At 36.5% G+C, this 16,480-nt stretch overlaps 1 protein-coding gene across 1 annotated transcript in view; it reads right to left on the reverse strand.

Annotated features, from left to right (window-relative positions):
• Window positions 1-472: 472 nt before the first annotated feature.
• The window catches only part of PSMA8 (proteasome 20S subunit alpha 8), a 34,309-nt gene continuing 18,301 nt past the window's right edge, over window positions 473-16,480 (reverse strand). The window contains exons 3-7 of the mRNA XM_066352295.1: window positions 15,747-15,871; window positions 12,781-12,903; window positions 4,354-4,473; window positions 4,175-4,237; window positions 473-592 (exon numbers count right to left, since the gene is read on the reverse strand). Of these exons, the coding sequence (XP_066208392.1) occupies window positions 473-592; window positions 4,175-4,237; window positions 4,354-4,473; window positions 12,781-12,903; window positions 15,747-15,871 (551 nt within the window). The remainder of the gene's footprint in view (window positions 593-4,174; window positions 4,238-4,353; window positions 4,474-12,780; window positions 12,904-15,746; window positions 15,872-16,480) is intronic.

The following is a 16,480-nucleotide window of genomic DNA, read 5'->3' on the forward strand; positions in this document are numbered from 1 at the left end:
GCAGTCTCTGAACTGACTACTGTCATGTCACATTATTCCGTCTGTTCCAGAACTGGGTGTCAGTTCCCCTGCTCAGCTCCAGGTTCTCTTTTTTACCATTCTTTTAGAAATGCAACTCAGTATCATACTCAGTTTATTTTCGAATAGGTATCCCTCTACCTGACAGTGAATAAATACTCAAACATGACCAAATTATTCACTTTATAAAATTTAAAAAAAACAATTAAATTTGCATATATGAAGAAATGTAACACACCGGACAAGTTACAGAGTATAGTCTCAGGTTTATGTGGAATTGACTGCTTTTGAAAATTTTTTTCAAAGAAAATCTTCATACTAATATACATCTGACCATGTAATATACTGAAGAGACACACATATCTGGCCAGCACATTAACTCCTAATGTAATGCCATAAATCAACTTATTTCCTTTAAAACTTTGCTAAATAATTCCAAGGAGTACAAAAAATTTTAAAAGCTCCCAGTGTTCACAGTAATTAAGGCAGTCTTCTTTGACTTTTTCTTCTCTGCTTCTTCCTTTTCCTTTTCTATTGCAGTGACTTGTAATTCAATTTCTTTTGCACTAAACATCTGGAAAGAAAAAAAGTAAAAAACAAATTGCAATTATACCAATAGTTTCTAAATATTTACAATCTGAAATAAACCTATTACATCTTAAAAGTGCTATTTTCTATTTATAACTTTATTACTTCAAATATACAATGAAATGTTTCAAAGGGTCAACAGCAACATTCTTGTAATTATTATGGACAAAAACTAGAAATCTCTCACATTTCCACTATCATTGTGCTAAAAAAGAAAGCAGGGTAAAATGTGATACTGCATTATATATCCTACATAAAAATATAACTTTAAAACTATTTTTTGAAAAAAAAATCTATTTATTGACTTATATTTTATTTTTATTTATTTATTTATTTATTTATATATATTTTTTACAGAGACAGAGAGAGAGTCAGAGAGAGGGATAGACAGGGACAGACAGGAACGGAGAGATGAAAAGCATCAATCATTAGTCTTTTGTTGCGCATTGCGAACCTTAGTTGTTCATTGATTGCTCTCTCACATGTGCCTTGACCACAGGCCTTCAGCAGACTGAGTAACTCCTTGCTCTAGCCAGAGACCTTGGGTGCAAGCTGGTGAGCTGTGCTCAAACCAGGTGAGCCCATGCTCAAGCTGGTGACCTCAGGGTCTTGAACCTGGGTTCTCTGCATCCCAGTCCAACGCTCTATCCACTGTGCCACCGCCTGGTCAGGCTATTTCTATTTTTTAAAGATTTTTTTATTTATTCATTTTGGAAAGAAAAGAGAGAGAGAGAGAAGGAGGGGAAGGAATAGTTAGCATATGTGCCTTCACCAGGCAAGCCCAGGGTTTCGAACCGCTGACCTCAGCATTCCAGGACAACACTTTATCCTCTGTACCACCACAGGTCAGGCCTATTTATTGACTTTTAGAGAAGAAGGGAGAGAGAAACACTGATTTCCTGTTGCAATTATTCATGCACTCATTGGTTTATTCTTGTGTGTACCCTGACTAGAGATCTAACCTGCAACCTTGGCATATTAGGATGACACTCTAATCAACTGAGCTACCTGACCAGGGTTATAAAATGACTTTTCTTTGTGACAGAGACAGAGAGACAGAGGGACAGAGACAGAGGGACAGACAGACAGGAAGGGAGATATATGAGAAGCATCAAGTCTTCATTGCAGCACCTTAGTTGTTCATTGACTGCTTTCTCATATGTGCCTTGATGGGGGGCTCCTGCAGAGCCAATGACACCCTGCTCAAGCCAGTAACCTTGGGCTCAAGCCAGTGACCTTTGGGCTCAAGATAGTGACCATAGGGTCATGTCTATGATCCCATGCTCAAGGTGGGTGAGCCCACACTCAAGCCTGCGACCTTGATGTTTTGAACTTGGGTTCTCCACATACCAATTTGATGCTCTATCCACTGTGCCACCACCTGGTCAGGCTAAAATTACTTTAATTCAAGACTTATTCTATTCACGAGCAAAAAATTCATTACTGAACTCTCCCTATCCGACCCCACTGTATGATTCTCTGATAGGGTTTGACTATTTTATCAGCTCATAAAGTAGCCATAAAAGATAGGATAAAGATGATTTACACTGCTTTATTTACAACTCCCTCACTAAATACAAATCAAAGAGTTTTTATTTTATTTAAATCATTTTTATTTTATTTTATTTTAAAAATATTTTTATATTGCCTGACCAGGCAGTGGCGCAGTGGATAGATCATTGTCTGGGACGCGGAGGCCCCAGGTTTGAAACCCTTAGGTCGTTAGCTTGAGTGTGGGCTCATCCGGCTTGAGCGTGGGATCATAGATGTGACCCCATGGTTGTTAGCTTGAGCCCAAAGGTTGCTGGCTTGAGCAAGGGGTCACTTGCCCTGCTGGAGTCCCCCCGGTCAAGGCACATATGAGAAAGCAATCAGTGAACAACTAAGGTGCCTCAACGAAGACTGATGCTTCTCATCTCTTTCCCTTCCTGTCTATCTGTCCCTCTATGTCCCTCTCTCTCACTCTCTCTCTGTCTCTGTCAAAATTATATATATATATATAATATATATTGATTTCAGCAAGAGGGGAAAGGAGAGAGAGAGAGAGGAATATAAAACACTCCTGTGTGTGCCCTGACTGGGAATCAAACTGGCAACTTCTGTGCTTCGGGATGATGTGCTAACCAATCAAGCCATTTGGCCAGGGAAAATCATTATTTTGTTTAAAATCAAAGATGGGAATAAGTTGCTCAGGGTCATATTGTTAAACAAACTGATCTGCTAGAACTTAAGTCCAGATCTATCAAACTCCAAAGCATGTGTTCTATTTGCCACATGGCTTATCCTGAAATAATATCATGTGGAAGGATACTATAAGTTCGCTGCCAGGACTTATACCATCTTACCACTCATAAGTAAAAAACATATATAACTGGGTGTGTGTGTGCATCTGTGATGGGGCTAGAGAGGTGACTCTGGACTGAGTGGTTCTGTGTCGCTGTGGTGTTGGTACATGTGTCCAGCAGGAGTGACAACCTGGCCTAGTTCCAATCTCCACATTCTGTGTTCATTATCCTATTTATTATGTGGGGCTGTGTAGGGGAACACCCCACCATTCTGTCCCTGTTTCTCTAATTCATTGAAACTTTGATACTGCCCTATTCTCATATCCCCATTTGTTGGTTACCTAATAAAATATGGGAATGTGGTATCATAGCAACAATGACAACAAGCCCCTCTAAAACAAAATCCTACTGCTCCACATAGCACTGATTTCAACACCACTTCCTCTTGAAATATTTCCCCTAAAATGAAGAAAAAGTATATGTAAAATAGTTTTAGCACATTTTTTATATAGTTTCTCATACTCTCAGCTAAAAAAGAGCTAGTTGGCAAACTACACTGTAAAGTTCTACCTAATGAACGAGAGTGAATGATAGTGAACAATTTATCACATTATTCTGAACAATTTATTTTATGGTCCAGCAGTTTTAACCCATAATGGCTGACAAAATTTATACAGAAAGGTTATCCCACTAGATGTTAAAATTCAAGTCTTAACAGTGGTTCACAGCACTTTTAAATGAAATATGGAGAAAATAGATCCAAAACCAGTAGGCAATGAAGAACGGGTGGAGGGTTTTTTGACACAATGAAGGATAATATTATGTTAAAAGCCTGGAGGGCGAACAATGATATAAACAGGAGTTGAATGACACTAGCTAGAAGCATATCTTGGTTTCAGAAGATCTAAAGATACAGGAAGAGTAACTGCTCTCTCTATGGTACCAGGAATGAATCTCCATAGTGAATATGCTAAACTGACCCATGAAGGACTGACTCAGTAGGGGTTCCTACTTATAAGAACATATACTAAATGTGGTAGGTCTATATGTAGATCTCAGCACCTCTAGGTCTTCACAAGGGGCTAGGGCTAGGTAACAGCTTGCAATAAGCACATACAAATTAGTGAGTATTAACTTACAGAAATGAAACAGAAGTGGCCATAGTGTCAACGGATGCTAAGGGATGTGTAAGACTTCTGAAGATTCTACAGGTGTCAACATTTTAACTTTTGTCAAACTATACTACAGATATAGTAATTCCTCCGATTTGGTTAATGACTTACTTTCAAAGGTTGGTTTCTTCTTATTATAGCAAGTTCAATGTTTTTTCCACCAGACTGGACCACCTAATGTACAACAAGTGCAATATTAGAATTACTGCAGGAAATTTTGTGTTTTAATAAGCAATTGAATGAGAGGGGAAAGCCATGCTTTTCTGAATATGCTTTATTAGATCACTTACTTCTAGCAACGCTCTTATTGCTAATTTGATAGCTTCATTGTCGTTAGCTATAGCATCTTCTGTGTAATTCTTTTCTAGGAATTCTCGGACAGTTTTAGCACTTCGGCCTATTGCATTTGCCTTGAAAAATAAAAGATAACTCTTAATATCATTGCAATATAAAGGAATTTATGGTTACTAAGTGAAGTTTAAAGGTTTACAGGGTTGCTCCAGTATGTCTTAGCATAATTGCTAAATGAAAATTGTAGGTTTGAAAACTTAGCAAACATTACAGCAGCTCATATGGTTACTATATGAATAATCTATAGTGATGGCATGAGTAATTTTCAAATATATTAATGCTTTATACTGGCCAATGCTTTCTATTTCTTTGATAGTTCCCAAGTTCTTGATAGCCAGAAGAGAGTAAAAGAGAGTTTAAACTCCAAAAAATGTGGGGAGACAAGCAGGTGTGCCTTTGCAATATGGTGTAAAAGGAAGAAAGACGAGGAAAAAAAGAACATCATTGTGAAGAACGCTGTTTACATGAAGAAAATTGTGCATCGTTTTCTTAGAACTTAAAGTATAGTAATTATTAATTTATTATCATTTTTGACTCTATAAGCAAGAGGATTTCTTCCCTTGCATTCCTCATTTTTCTGTCCGTCAGAATTTTTCATCAAATGAAGGAAAGCACAAACTTTCCTGGCTGCATGGCTACAGGTAGTGTATGGCATGTTCAGTCTAAATTCCAGAATAGTTACTAGTGATGATAATGATGATGGCAATTTACATTAACGGAGCATTTATGTGCCCGGCACTATGTTATGAATTTTACATGAATTACCTCATCTAACCTAACCATCTCACAAACAATTAAATAGATACTATTACTAACTCCAATTCATGGGTAAAGAAATGAAGAGCTGGAAAGGTTAAAACAAGTGTTCTTAATCTCAACGCTACTGACATTTTGGGCCAGATAATTCTTTGCTGGTGGATTGGGGAGGCTGTCTTGTGCAAGTTTAGCAGTCTCTATTCACTAGATACCAATGGCACCGCCTGATCCAGTTATGGCAACCAAACATGTCATATATTGCCAAATGTCCCTTAGGGGGACAAAAATCACCCTATTTGTGAACCACTGGCTTAACTAATCATGCTCTAGATCACATAGAGGGTAAACAGAAGAGCTGAGCTTTGAAACCAAGGAGAATGAACTGACAATCAAAGCTTTGAACTCTAAACACTACGCTGCCACATATCCCTTTGCTATGATGAATCTAGAGAGTGGAGAGATCCAGCGAAAGGGTCATCCTCTCACTGAAGGGTCCCAGCATTAAATGGGGATGTTTCAGTTCCAACAGGTTAGTATCATGACTATAGGGAAGCGATCTCACAGAAGATGTTTAGGAACTGAGCACACCTTCCGTACTACATGAGAGCACATTGTTCTACTGCTTCAAAGAACTTTTTCCACGTCTTTATGTTTCCAGGGGCTTAAAATAAATAGTGTAAAATTTTACACTGATTTTGTGGCCTTGACATTTCACTAAGATCAAAGGTAAAATCTTCAGCCTTGTGGAATTTTGGAATTTATTAGCTACTACTCTTTTGGGGGCTGGGCTGGGGTGGAGGGTAACTCACCAGTTGCTGCCCAGAGGAAGTACATGAAGTGTGATTTCTCCAAAAAAACTCACTGAACTTTTAAAAGTTACCTTCTAAATTCCTGGTGACTTTCCTGTCCACTATTCCAACTGCAGATGTCAAAATTCTTTAACTCTTACCTACTTGACTAGTTTTTTAAAATCCAGCCACTTCTTGCCACACTCATATCCCTACCCTCCCTCCAACTTCATCGCTCACTCAGCCCACTTCAGCAGACTGATAGATTTTTTAATGTTTTCCCTACTATCTAGATTAATGATGATTTTCTTTGGCAAAGAATATTAGTTGCCACTCCCAATAACCAATCTTCCTTTGTGACAGGACTCTAGATGATGTGCCTGTTGAAAAATGTTATTTACTAGCCTCTATTATCAAATAGAATATACAAGTGGAAGTAACTGGGTGAACTTCTTGGAACCTTTGCTGCTTAGAATGCAGACATGTTGGCTGGAGGTCTAGCAGACACTGAGAGCATGGGAAAATATAATAAAAAATATAATAAAAATAACAAAAGACAAATAAAAAGATAATAAAAAAGACAGACATCAGCATGTGCCTACCTTCAAATTTCTCATTATGTGAGAAAAATAAATCTATGTTAAGAATCATCACATCTCTGCTGTTAGGAGCCCAAAACAATACCTCTTGGATACAGCTCTGGGTGGGTCTTGTGACACACTGCCCCAATCCCCTTCAGAAAAGAAAGCCTTGTTCCTGTCTTGAAGTATTACTGACAATAGCAAAACATGCCTACAAAAGCATCAACACTGTTAGTGTTTTTTTTTATAATTTTTATTTTTTATTTATTCATTTTTAGAGAGGAGAGAGAAAGGGAGAGAGAGAGACAGAGAGAGAAGGGGGGAAGAGCTGGAAGCATCAACTCCCATATGTGCCTTGACCAGGCAAGCCCAGGGTTTTGAACCGGCGACCTCAGCATTTCCAGGTCGACGCTTTATCCACTGCGCCACCACAGGTCAGGCAACACTGTTAGTTTTGTAACATCAAAGCTTTGGTCATCTGGAGGATTATTGTTTCACTGAATTATGAAGATCCTCCAAATGTTAACTCATTTAATTTCTAAAAGAATTATGCTAATTAATTTCATGGCCAATCTCACCAGAGAACTCTCTACTGAGAAATAGTCAAGCTCATTGTGAAAAATAAATGTTTTCCAAAATTTTAATTTTTGTTTGAAAGCTGGACTTTATCATTAGCAACAAATACAGTCAGTTGTTTCCTTAAAATAAAAGGCTTGGATCATTCAAGATGAGGATCCAAGGAGATGTCCTACCAAATTTCCAAACCTGAATAACCACAGTTATCTTGTCCATTGTTCTACCAAGTAGATAAAAAATTGACTAGTTTTGCTTACAATTCAAACAACTGCATAACTGTTTTTCAAAACAACAACTGTACCTGTAATAGATGTACTTTAATAAAGCATACTTTCATTACATAGTACAGAATATTAAAAGGTGAAGTTTTTAAAATAAGATTTTAAAAATTGAGATATAATGAACATATATTAGTTTCAGGTATATACATAATATAGTGATTTGCTATTTGTATATATTGTGAAATGATCACCATGATAAGCCTATTAATATTTATCACTACATATATTTAAATTTTTTTCTTCTGATGAAAAAATGTTGAGATTTACTAAAGTAAAAAATTTCTACTATTTCATCAAAGACAACTTTTGTGAAAGCTGAACTTATTACTTTACTGCAAATGCGTGATTGGTAAAGAATACAATGAGTACTAATATTATTGGATGGTAGGGCACCAATGTTTTATCCACCAAGTACTCTTACAACATCAGAAAAAATGTCCACAAAGTGAGAAAGGAAAGTATTGCCTTAGTTTTATTATGAAAAGAGTTTTTACTATTTACAGGAATCTGAAGACCACATTTTGAGATCTGCTACTTTATACTATCTTTTCTGTTTGGTTACATCCTATAAGCTAATAAGGCCAAGAAACTGCTACATAATATGAATTCTGCATTGTAGCTTTTTAAATTACAATGATGGCTTCCAAATCTGGCAAAACAATAAATCATCTGGGAAGAACCCCTGTCCCAACATAGTCAGGGATTATGACCAGCTGGCTTCTTTTAATTTAGTTTCCGCTTAAGCATCCCTTCCTTTGAGAAATATTCCCTCTGCACACAACCTAAATTAGCTCCCTCTTGTGCTCTAGGACAGTGGTCCCCAACCCCCGGGCCGCAGACCGGTACTGGTCCATGGGCCATTTGTTACCGGTGCGCAGAGAAAGAATAAATAACATACATTATTTCCGTTTTATTTACATTTAAGTCTGAACGATGTTTTATTTTTAAAAAATGACCAGATTCCCTCTGTTACATCCGTCTAAGACTCTCTCTTGAGGCTTGTCTCGGTCACGTGATACATTTATTCGTCCCACCCTAAAGGCCGGTCTGTGAAAATATTTTCTGACATTAAACTGGTCTGTGACCCAAAAAAGGTTGGGGACCACTGCTCTAGGACATGACCCAGCAGTATGGTTTTATCATTACACTTATCTCTACTTAAAGTCAAATTAAACAAAGGAAATTGTAAGTTGTAGAGTGATATACATAATGTAATACTAATTATATAAAATGTAAAAATATGCAAAACAGTCCCTATTATTTATGGATACTTCCATGTGCAGTGAAAGTGTAAAGTTACGCATAGAAAAGATAAACACCAAATTTAGCAACCGGTTTTCTGGAGCAGGTTGGGAGGAGATGTAGTAGGAGGGGAATGACACTAGGATTACACAGGAACTTTCAATTACAACATGTGAACCTTTTTAAAGCTTTTCCTCTAAGTTTTTAAAAGCTATTAGCTAGGATCCAGGTTCAATTCCTGGTCAGGGTACATACAAGAATCAACCAATGAATGCATAAATAGGTAGAACAACAAATCAATATTTCTCTCACTCTCCCTCTCTCCCTTCTTCTCTAAAAATCAATAAATAAAATTACAAAAAATAAAGAAAGCTTTTAGCCAGGATAATGGTATAAGACATAATGTTTTTCCTTTTTGTTTGTTTGTTTTGTTTTTATTATTTTTTCTTTTTAAAAATGTAAGTGCATGTATAAAACTAAGAATCTGTTGTACATTTATAATTTGATAAAATAATGCTAAAGGAAAAAATTCACAGTTCTGGCTAACTAGCTCAATTGGTTAGAATGTTGTTCTGATATACTAAGGGACAACAATCTTAATAATTCTAGCACTCTAGGTGTTTAGAGCAGAAGAATTTTTAGTTAACAGTTAATATAATGCGCCAAACTCAGAACCTGTTACTCCAAGTAAAAAATATTTTCTGCAATGTGAAAATGTGTAGTAAAGAAGGAAAAACATATTTCAAAAAGGGTGTCCCCTTACCACAACTGATTTAGATACTACCAGAACTATCTGGTAACTACCAGACTGGTGGATTTTGTTGACACTTCTGTCATGGAAGAGGCAGCAGTATGCCTTCACTGGGAAAGAATCTTACTCTGGGTGCGAGTTTACCTTCCTTATACCAAATGCTTCTGTTAGCCCACCATCTGTACTTGCTGGATGCTTTCTTTACCATGATGTATCCTACCAAATATTTCTGGTGACCGAGGAACTGGCTATGAGGAACTGAGAGGGCTTATGCCCATAGGATTCACAGGTCTTCCTGTGTTCCTTGTCATCCTGAAGTAGGCAGCCTGATAGATAAATGGTACTGAAGACTCAGTTACCACACCCACCGGGTGACATCTTATGGGGTTAAAGTAGAGATAGGGTATTAGGAACTAATTTCTCCTACTATTATACAATAGTTAAATTGTATAATAGAGAAATTAGTTCCTAATACCCTACTCTATTTTAACTTCCTATCTCTACTCTCCATTTCATATATCCTTTAACCACACCTTGGAAGATTATAACTCAACAATGCAAAGTATTGTCAACACATGGTACCATAGCTATGTCCTCAATAGTCCTTTGAACCATTTTATCAGTATACTTAGAATAACAGATCAGGGTTAAAAACAAATAGCAGACCAAGAAAACAACCGCCCCAAAATAATTGATCTCATGGTTAAAGTGCTGTAGTCCCCCCAAAACAGAAATAAACCTAGAAGATTTTATCTATCTTTCAAACTGGATATCAAAACTTATATAACATGTATAGAGAACCATTTGGCATAAGGGAGGAAGCATGGTGTAGTGGAAAAAACACTGGACTAATAAGCAGAAAACTCTGAGTTCTAATTTCAGTTTTGCTATTAACTAGTGGTATGAACTTAAAAATCACTTTACTCCTCAATCTCACCAAATACGAAAAATAAAAGTTCCTAAATGTTTTTATAGATGATTTTTTTTATTTATTCATTTTTAGAGAGGAGAGAGAGAGAGAGAGAGACAGAGAGACAGAGAGAAGGGGGGAGGAGCTGAAAGCATCAACTCCCATATGTGCCTTGACCAGGTAAGCCCAGGGTTTTGAACCGGTGACCTCAGCATTTCCAGGTCGACGCTTTATCCACTGCGCCACCACAGGTCAGGCTATAGATGATTTTTAAAGCTTTATAATACTCCTTTCAATAAAAATTTTTACAAGAAAGTGCAATATGTACAATTAGTAAAATAATAATAATGGGATATATATGCACACCCTGTTCACACCCTCCTCACCTCCACCACATGGCCTTAAAACACCACAGCAGAGCATCTTTTCAGACCTAGATGATAAATGAAATCCCCAACAATTTAAATATTCCATAATTTTCCTAACTAATTGATTTTGAAATAAAAAATGCTTCTCTGTGTGACCCCAGGGAGCAACCAAATTAAAATGGAAATTTCTGTAAACTTGGAAATTGTTATGAAATTGAAATGAAGGAAAATAATGATAATGAAGTAATTATAAATGCAAACAGAAGATGGCAGACTTCAAAATATGTAGAGATTCAGGGTTATAATTTGCTTTGTTTAGGCTACACATTTGGAGGCTCAAGAAACCTAGTAAAGGAAAAAGGTTCCTAACTGGCAGAAAAAAAGTCTAGTATTTGCAGCAGGTAAATACACAGCTTCTGGTTACCAATTAGATTGTCCAGGGACCTTAAAAGAAGTTGTGCAGCTAACACAAGTATTCAGATGTTCGTGGTAAGAATATAATCCACTGTTTTACTGTCTTGGTTAATCAGTTTATAAAATAGTATGAGTATGGTCAGCTCAAATCAAATAATTTAGTTAATATAGGCTTAAAAATCAAGGCAATGTTTCCCATTTAATTTGTCTAAATTTATTTATTTTTTTTTTAAATCCATTTTAGAGGGGGCGGGGGAAAGAAGGAGACAAAGAAAGAGAGAAAGAAGGGAGGGAGGAGCAGGAAGCTTCAACTCCTATCTATGCTTTGACTAGGTAAGCCAGAGGTTTTGAACTAGTGACCTCAGCATACCAGGCTGCCGCTTTATCCACTGTGGCACCACAGGTCAGGCCATACCTGGATGGTAATGGTAGTATAATAAATTCTTCATAAAGTTATGTTAAGGCCTAGGTGTTTGAACTTTTAACGGAATGTGGTATAGTCCTATTCTTATTTATGAGAATATATAAAAACTCACTTCTGAAAACTGCTATTCGTTTCACTAGGCCCTAGATTTTTGTGCACCATTAGATTTGAGTGCATCATTATAGAAAGTTAGTATTTGGGTACTGAAACAGTAATAAAGACTTATCCAAAAACAAACTAATATATCCCAGAAATTATGTAGCAATAATTGCAATGTACTGACACGTATGAATAAACTCATAGTTTGAGGTATTCTGACTCTCCTAAAATAGAGAATGCATTAAAGATTTCAGTATGAAGGCCCCAGTTGGGTAGTTCAGTTGGCTAGGGCATCGTTCCAATACACCAAGGTTATAGGTTTGATCCCTGATTCGAGCACATACAAGAAGTGAAACAACAAATCAATGTTTCTGTCTCTCTCTCCTTCCTCTGTCTCTAAAATAATTAAAAGAGAAAAAGAGAGAGAGAGAAAGGAAGAAAGGAAAAAAGGAAGGAAGGAAGGAAGGAAGGAAGGAAGGAAGGAAGGAAGGAAGGAAGGAAGGAAGGAAGGAAGGAAGGGAGGGAGGGAGGGAGATTTCAGTATGGAGTTTGTAAGTTCATTTAATTATTAAAAACAGAAAGACTACACTCTTCTAGTCAAAGCAAGCAACTATATATATATACATACATATATATATCAACTATATATGATGCAGTATAATTTGGAAGAATAAACAATGAACAGGAACTAGATATTTCTCTTATTTGGCCATTTGTATACACTTAGGTTTTTCACATCTTTTCTTTTTTTTTTTTTTTTAATTTTAATTTTATTTTATTTATTCATTTTTTAGAAAGGAGAGAGAGAGAGAAGAGAGAGAGAAGGGGGGGAGGAGCAGGAAGCATCAACTCCCATATGTGCCTTGACCAGCAAGCCCAGGTTTTCGAACCGGCGACCTCAGCATTTCCAGGTCGACGCTCTATCCACTGTGCCACCACAGGTCAGGCTTCACATCTTTTCTAATGTAAGGAAAAGACTCTGACTAATAAGCCAAAGTATGTCTCTAGCCATCAAAAACCATCATAACTGTTGACTAAATGGTTACATAAAGTTTCTACCACTGTCAATATTTTAATGTAACATAAGTTTTTGTCGTGTCCTTGAAAGCGATAAAACATTTATAGTGAATATATTTATTCAACTTCTTTTAATATAATAAAAAAATCATGATTCACCTTCCAAGCATGGTAAGTACCAGATGGATCAGTCTGATATAATCTTGGGATGCCATCATCATCAAAACCTACAATTAAAGCAGAAATACCAAAAGGTCTTCGTCCATTGCTCTGAGTATATTTCTGAAAAAATAAAATTTTTTCATAACTCTTTTCTGTATAGACCATACAAAGGCCATACTCTTATTTATCAAGTAACACATTCTAATAGTAAAATGATCTTGCCAAAATGATCTTCCTTATTGATTGTTATTCTGTATATCTCTATGGTCCTCCTCCCTGACTTTCTGCACTTGATCTTAGCCAAAAGGCAGAGAAACAATTCCCCTGACTTTCTGGACTAACCTAAAATCCATGATGAAATTTAAAAAATTAATGTACACAGTCTATAAAATAAAATCCTAAGTCTACTTATATATGGTCTTAAAGTTGTTTTTTCATTGCTTAATGTACATTTGATAACATAACTAAGACTAGACTGCAATCTTTTTAATACAGCAGAGAACTGTGTATGTCATACCATTTTGGTTCCCAGTAAAAATGATTTCTTTGGAGTCTTTTGACAACTCATTTTATTCCCCTCTTCTCCAAAATTCTTTCTCTTTTACTTTATTTTTAATTTAGTAAATTAAATTCAACAGGGTGACATTGATCAACAAGAGTACACAGATTTGGGGCAAACATCTCCACATCATTTGGACAGTCAATTATGTTGTATAGCCATCACCCAAAGTCAAATCATCCTCCATCACATTATAGTTGTCCCTCTTTACATCCTTATCTCAGCCCCCTTCCTAATCCCTCCCCCTGGTAACCACAGCACTCTTATCTATGTCCATGAATCTCAATTTTATATCCTACCTATGTGTGGAATCATAGGGCAATTTAAAAATAGTTATGTAATTTAAAAGTTTAATATATAGAATATATATTCTATAAAAGAATCTCTATATGGACAAATGGTAAAATCCATGCCAGAAAGTGTTCTTATGTTTTAAATATATTAAATCATTTAATCTAACTCAACAGAGGAGGTATTACTGTAATGCTTATTTTATAAATAAGAAACTTGAGGCAAAACAGGCTCAATAGTTTGCCCAAAGCACTAACTAGCAAGAAACAAAGCCAGGATTTCAAATTCAAAATTCTGGTTTCTAGAGGCACATTCTTAGTCATTAGGGTGCCTGTTGAAAGGAAAAATAGTTCCTACTAGGAAAAATGAATATAAACCAACATGTGAAAAAAAAACACTTCACTACGAATTATAAAATAGAAATTAAAATAACTATAAAGCACTATGCTATACTTACTTACCAAATAAAACAAAAATGAAAAAACCCAATGCTGATGATTCTTCAGGGATACATTTATACATTGTTGTTTGCACAATAAAAATTGGTTCAATCATTTTAGAAAGTAATTTAGCTATATATAACAAGAGTCTTAAAACCAATTATAATCTCTAATCTAGCAATCCGATACTAAAAATTAATTTAACATTATAATTAAAAAAAAAGCCATTTCAAAGGTAGAGTAATTTTACCAAAGTAGCAATATGAGAGCCAGTGAGAAGGAGATGGAATGAGAAAACAAAAGAAACTAGAAACAACCTAAATTATTACCGATAGCAGGCCCTGGCCGGTTGGCTCAGCGGTAGAGTGTCGGCCTAGCGTGCGGAGGACCCGGGTTCAATTCCCGGCCAGGGCACACAGGAGAAGCGCCCATTTGCTTCTCCACCCCTCCGCCGCGCCTTCCTCTCTGTCTCTCTCTTCCCCTCCCGCAGCCGAGGCTCCATTGGAGCAAGGATGGCCCGGGCGCTGGGGATGGCTCCTTGGCCTCTGCCCCAGGCGCTAGAGTGGCTCTGGTCGCGGCAGAGCGACGCCCCGAAGGGGCAGAGCATCACCCCCTGGTGGGCAGAGCATCGCCCCTGGTGGGCGTGCCGGGTGGATCCCGGTCGGGCGCATGCGGGAGTCTGTCTGACTGTCTCTCCCTGTTTCCAGCTTTAGAAAAATGCAAAAGGAAAAAAAAAAAAAATTATTACCGATAGCAACAAAATATTACAGGCATACCTCTACCGCAGAGAAAGAATAAATAACTTACATTATTTCTGTTTTATTTATATTTAAGTCTGAATGATGTTTTATTTTTTTTAAATGACCAGATTCCCTCTGTTACATCCGTCTAAGACTTACTCTTGACGTTTGTCTTGCTCACGTGATACATTTATCCGTGCCACCCTAAGGGCCGGTCCGTGAAAATATTTTCTGACATTAAACCGGTCCCCGGCCCCAAAAAGGTTGGGGACCACTGCTCTAAGATATTTGCCGGTTGGGTTCCAGACCATGGCAATGAAGAGAGTATCATAATAAAGTAAGTCAATCTTTTTTCTGGTGGAGGGTCTTACTTTTAATTTGTAATAAATACCACATCAGTGAAGAACAATAAAGCAAAGCACAATAAAAGTAAGTCTGCCTGTATATAGTTATATAAAAACTGTGTTGACATATATAAAAAACAAATAAAATAATAAGTGAAAAGAATACTGTGTACCTCATAATTATATTTAATTTTAACGTACCTACTCATGGATTCAGAAGTCATTCCTGAACCTGATCAGTTGTGTTTAAGTTGGTATGAATCAGGGGTGAATGAATCAGGGGTATTGCTTTGGTAAACTCTAAAAAATGGTTCTTATTGCTGTATCTCCAAAAAGTGAAGAAATCCCCTTTAAAGATTAGATTTCTTGTTCTTTTAAATTTTAATATAATTCTCAGAACTGATACTGATTGAGATTCCTAGTGATCAAACCAATCCATTCCACTGGAGTAAGAGTGTGAACACAAAATGTCAAGAAATAACAAGAAATTTAGTATATTTAATAGAATATATGATTGAAGTATTTTCATGATTAGACCCATAATGATAAAGGAGAAACCTTGAAGCAATTTGTTGTTATATTGGCTTACCTGTTTTAAGGTTGCTATGAAGCGAGTTATATATTCTACAGTGACTGGGTCCTCCACTGTAAGCTTATGACTCTGACACTCCACACGGGCTCTGTTTATTACTACTCTAGCATCAGCAGTCAGTCCTATAAAAGTAGTTAATATATTACAACAAAGAATGACATTTTTCATTGTTAAAGGGTTTTAGTTACCATTGCCATTTTGTTTCTTTCCCCATTCTCTTAAAACCACATTGCTCCAAAATTCATTCACAAAGTCTTTGAAACATCCATTTCTCATAAAACCATCAGTATTTTGCAGTCACAAACTCTTGTTCCCCTTCCACATTATTTCAAACCATGTTTCTAGAAACCTGAAAGAATTGCTAGTCCCTAAAGATAGTTAATAGTAGTTAACAATGCAGAAGCTGTCGGAATATGCCACTGTTAAGTATCACCCTGACACTCATGGGTAGAGTGTGAATCACAATCAGATAGTTAAGGGAAGATAAACTGATTCTCTTCTCTTTGTAAATGTTACCTGCGAGAAAGAAATGGAAAGAGATTGATTTGGTTTGTCCTATGAATTAAAAGCTTTATTCAATTAGAAAATATAATCAGAAAGGAGATGTCTAACTATTTTCCATTTACAATGTAAATATGATCCAGAAGTAGAGAAACATAAAAGTATTATACTTAGAAAGTAGTACTATCACTGATTCAAAGAAAAATATTATTGATAAATTTGCCAAACCA

This window comes from Saccopteryx leptura, chromosome 11 (assembly GCF_036850995.1).
Source record: "Saccopteryx leptura isolate mSacLep1 chromosome 11, mSacLep1_pri_phased_curated, whole genome shotgun sequence".
Classification (NCBI taxonomy): domain Eukaryota; kingdom Metazoa; phylum Chordata; class Mammalia; order Chiroptera; family Emballonuridae; genus Saccopteryx; species Saccopteryx leptura.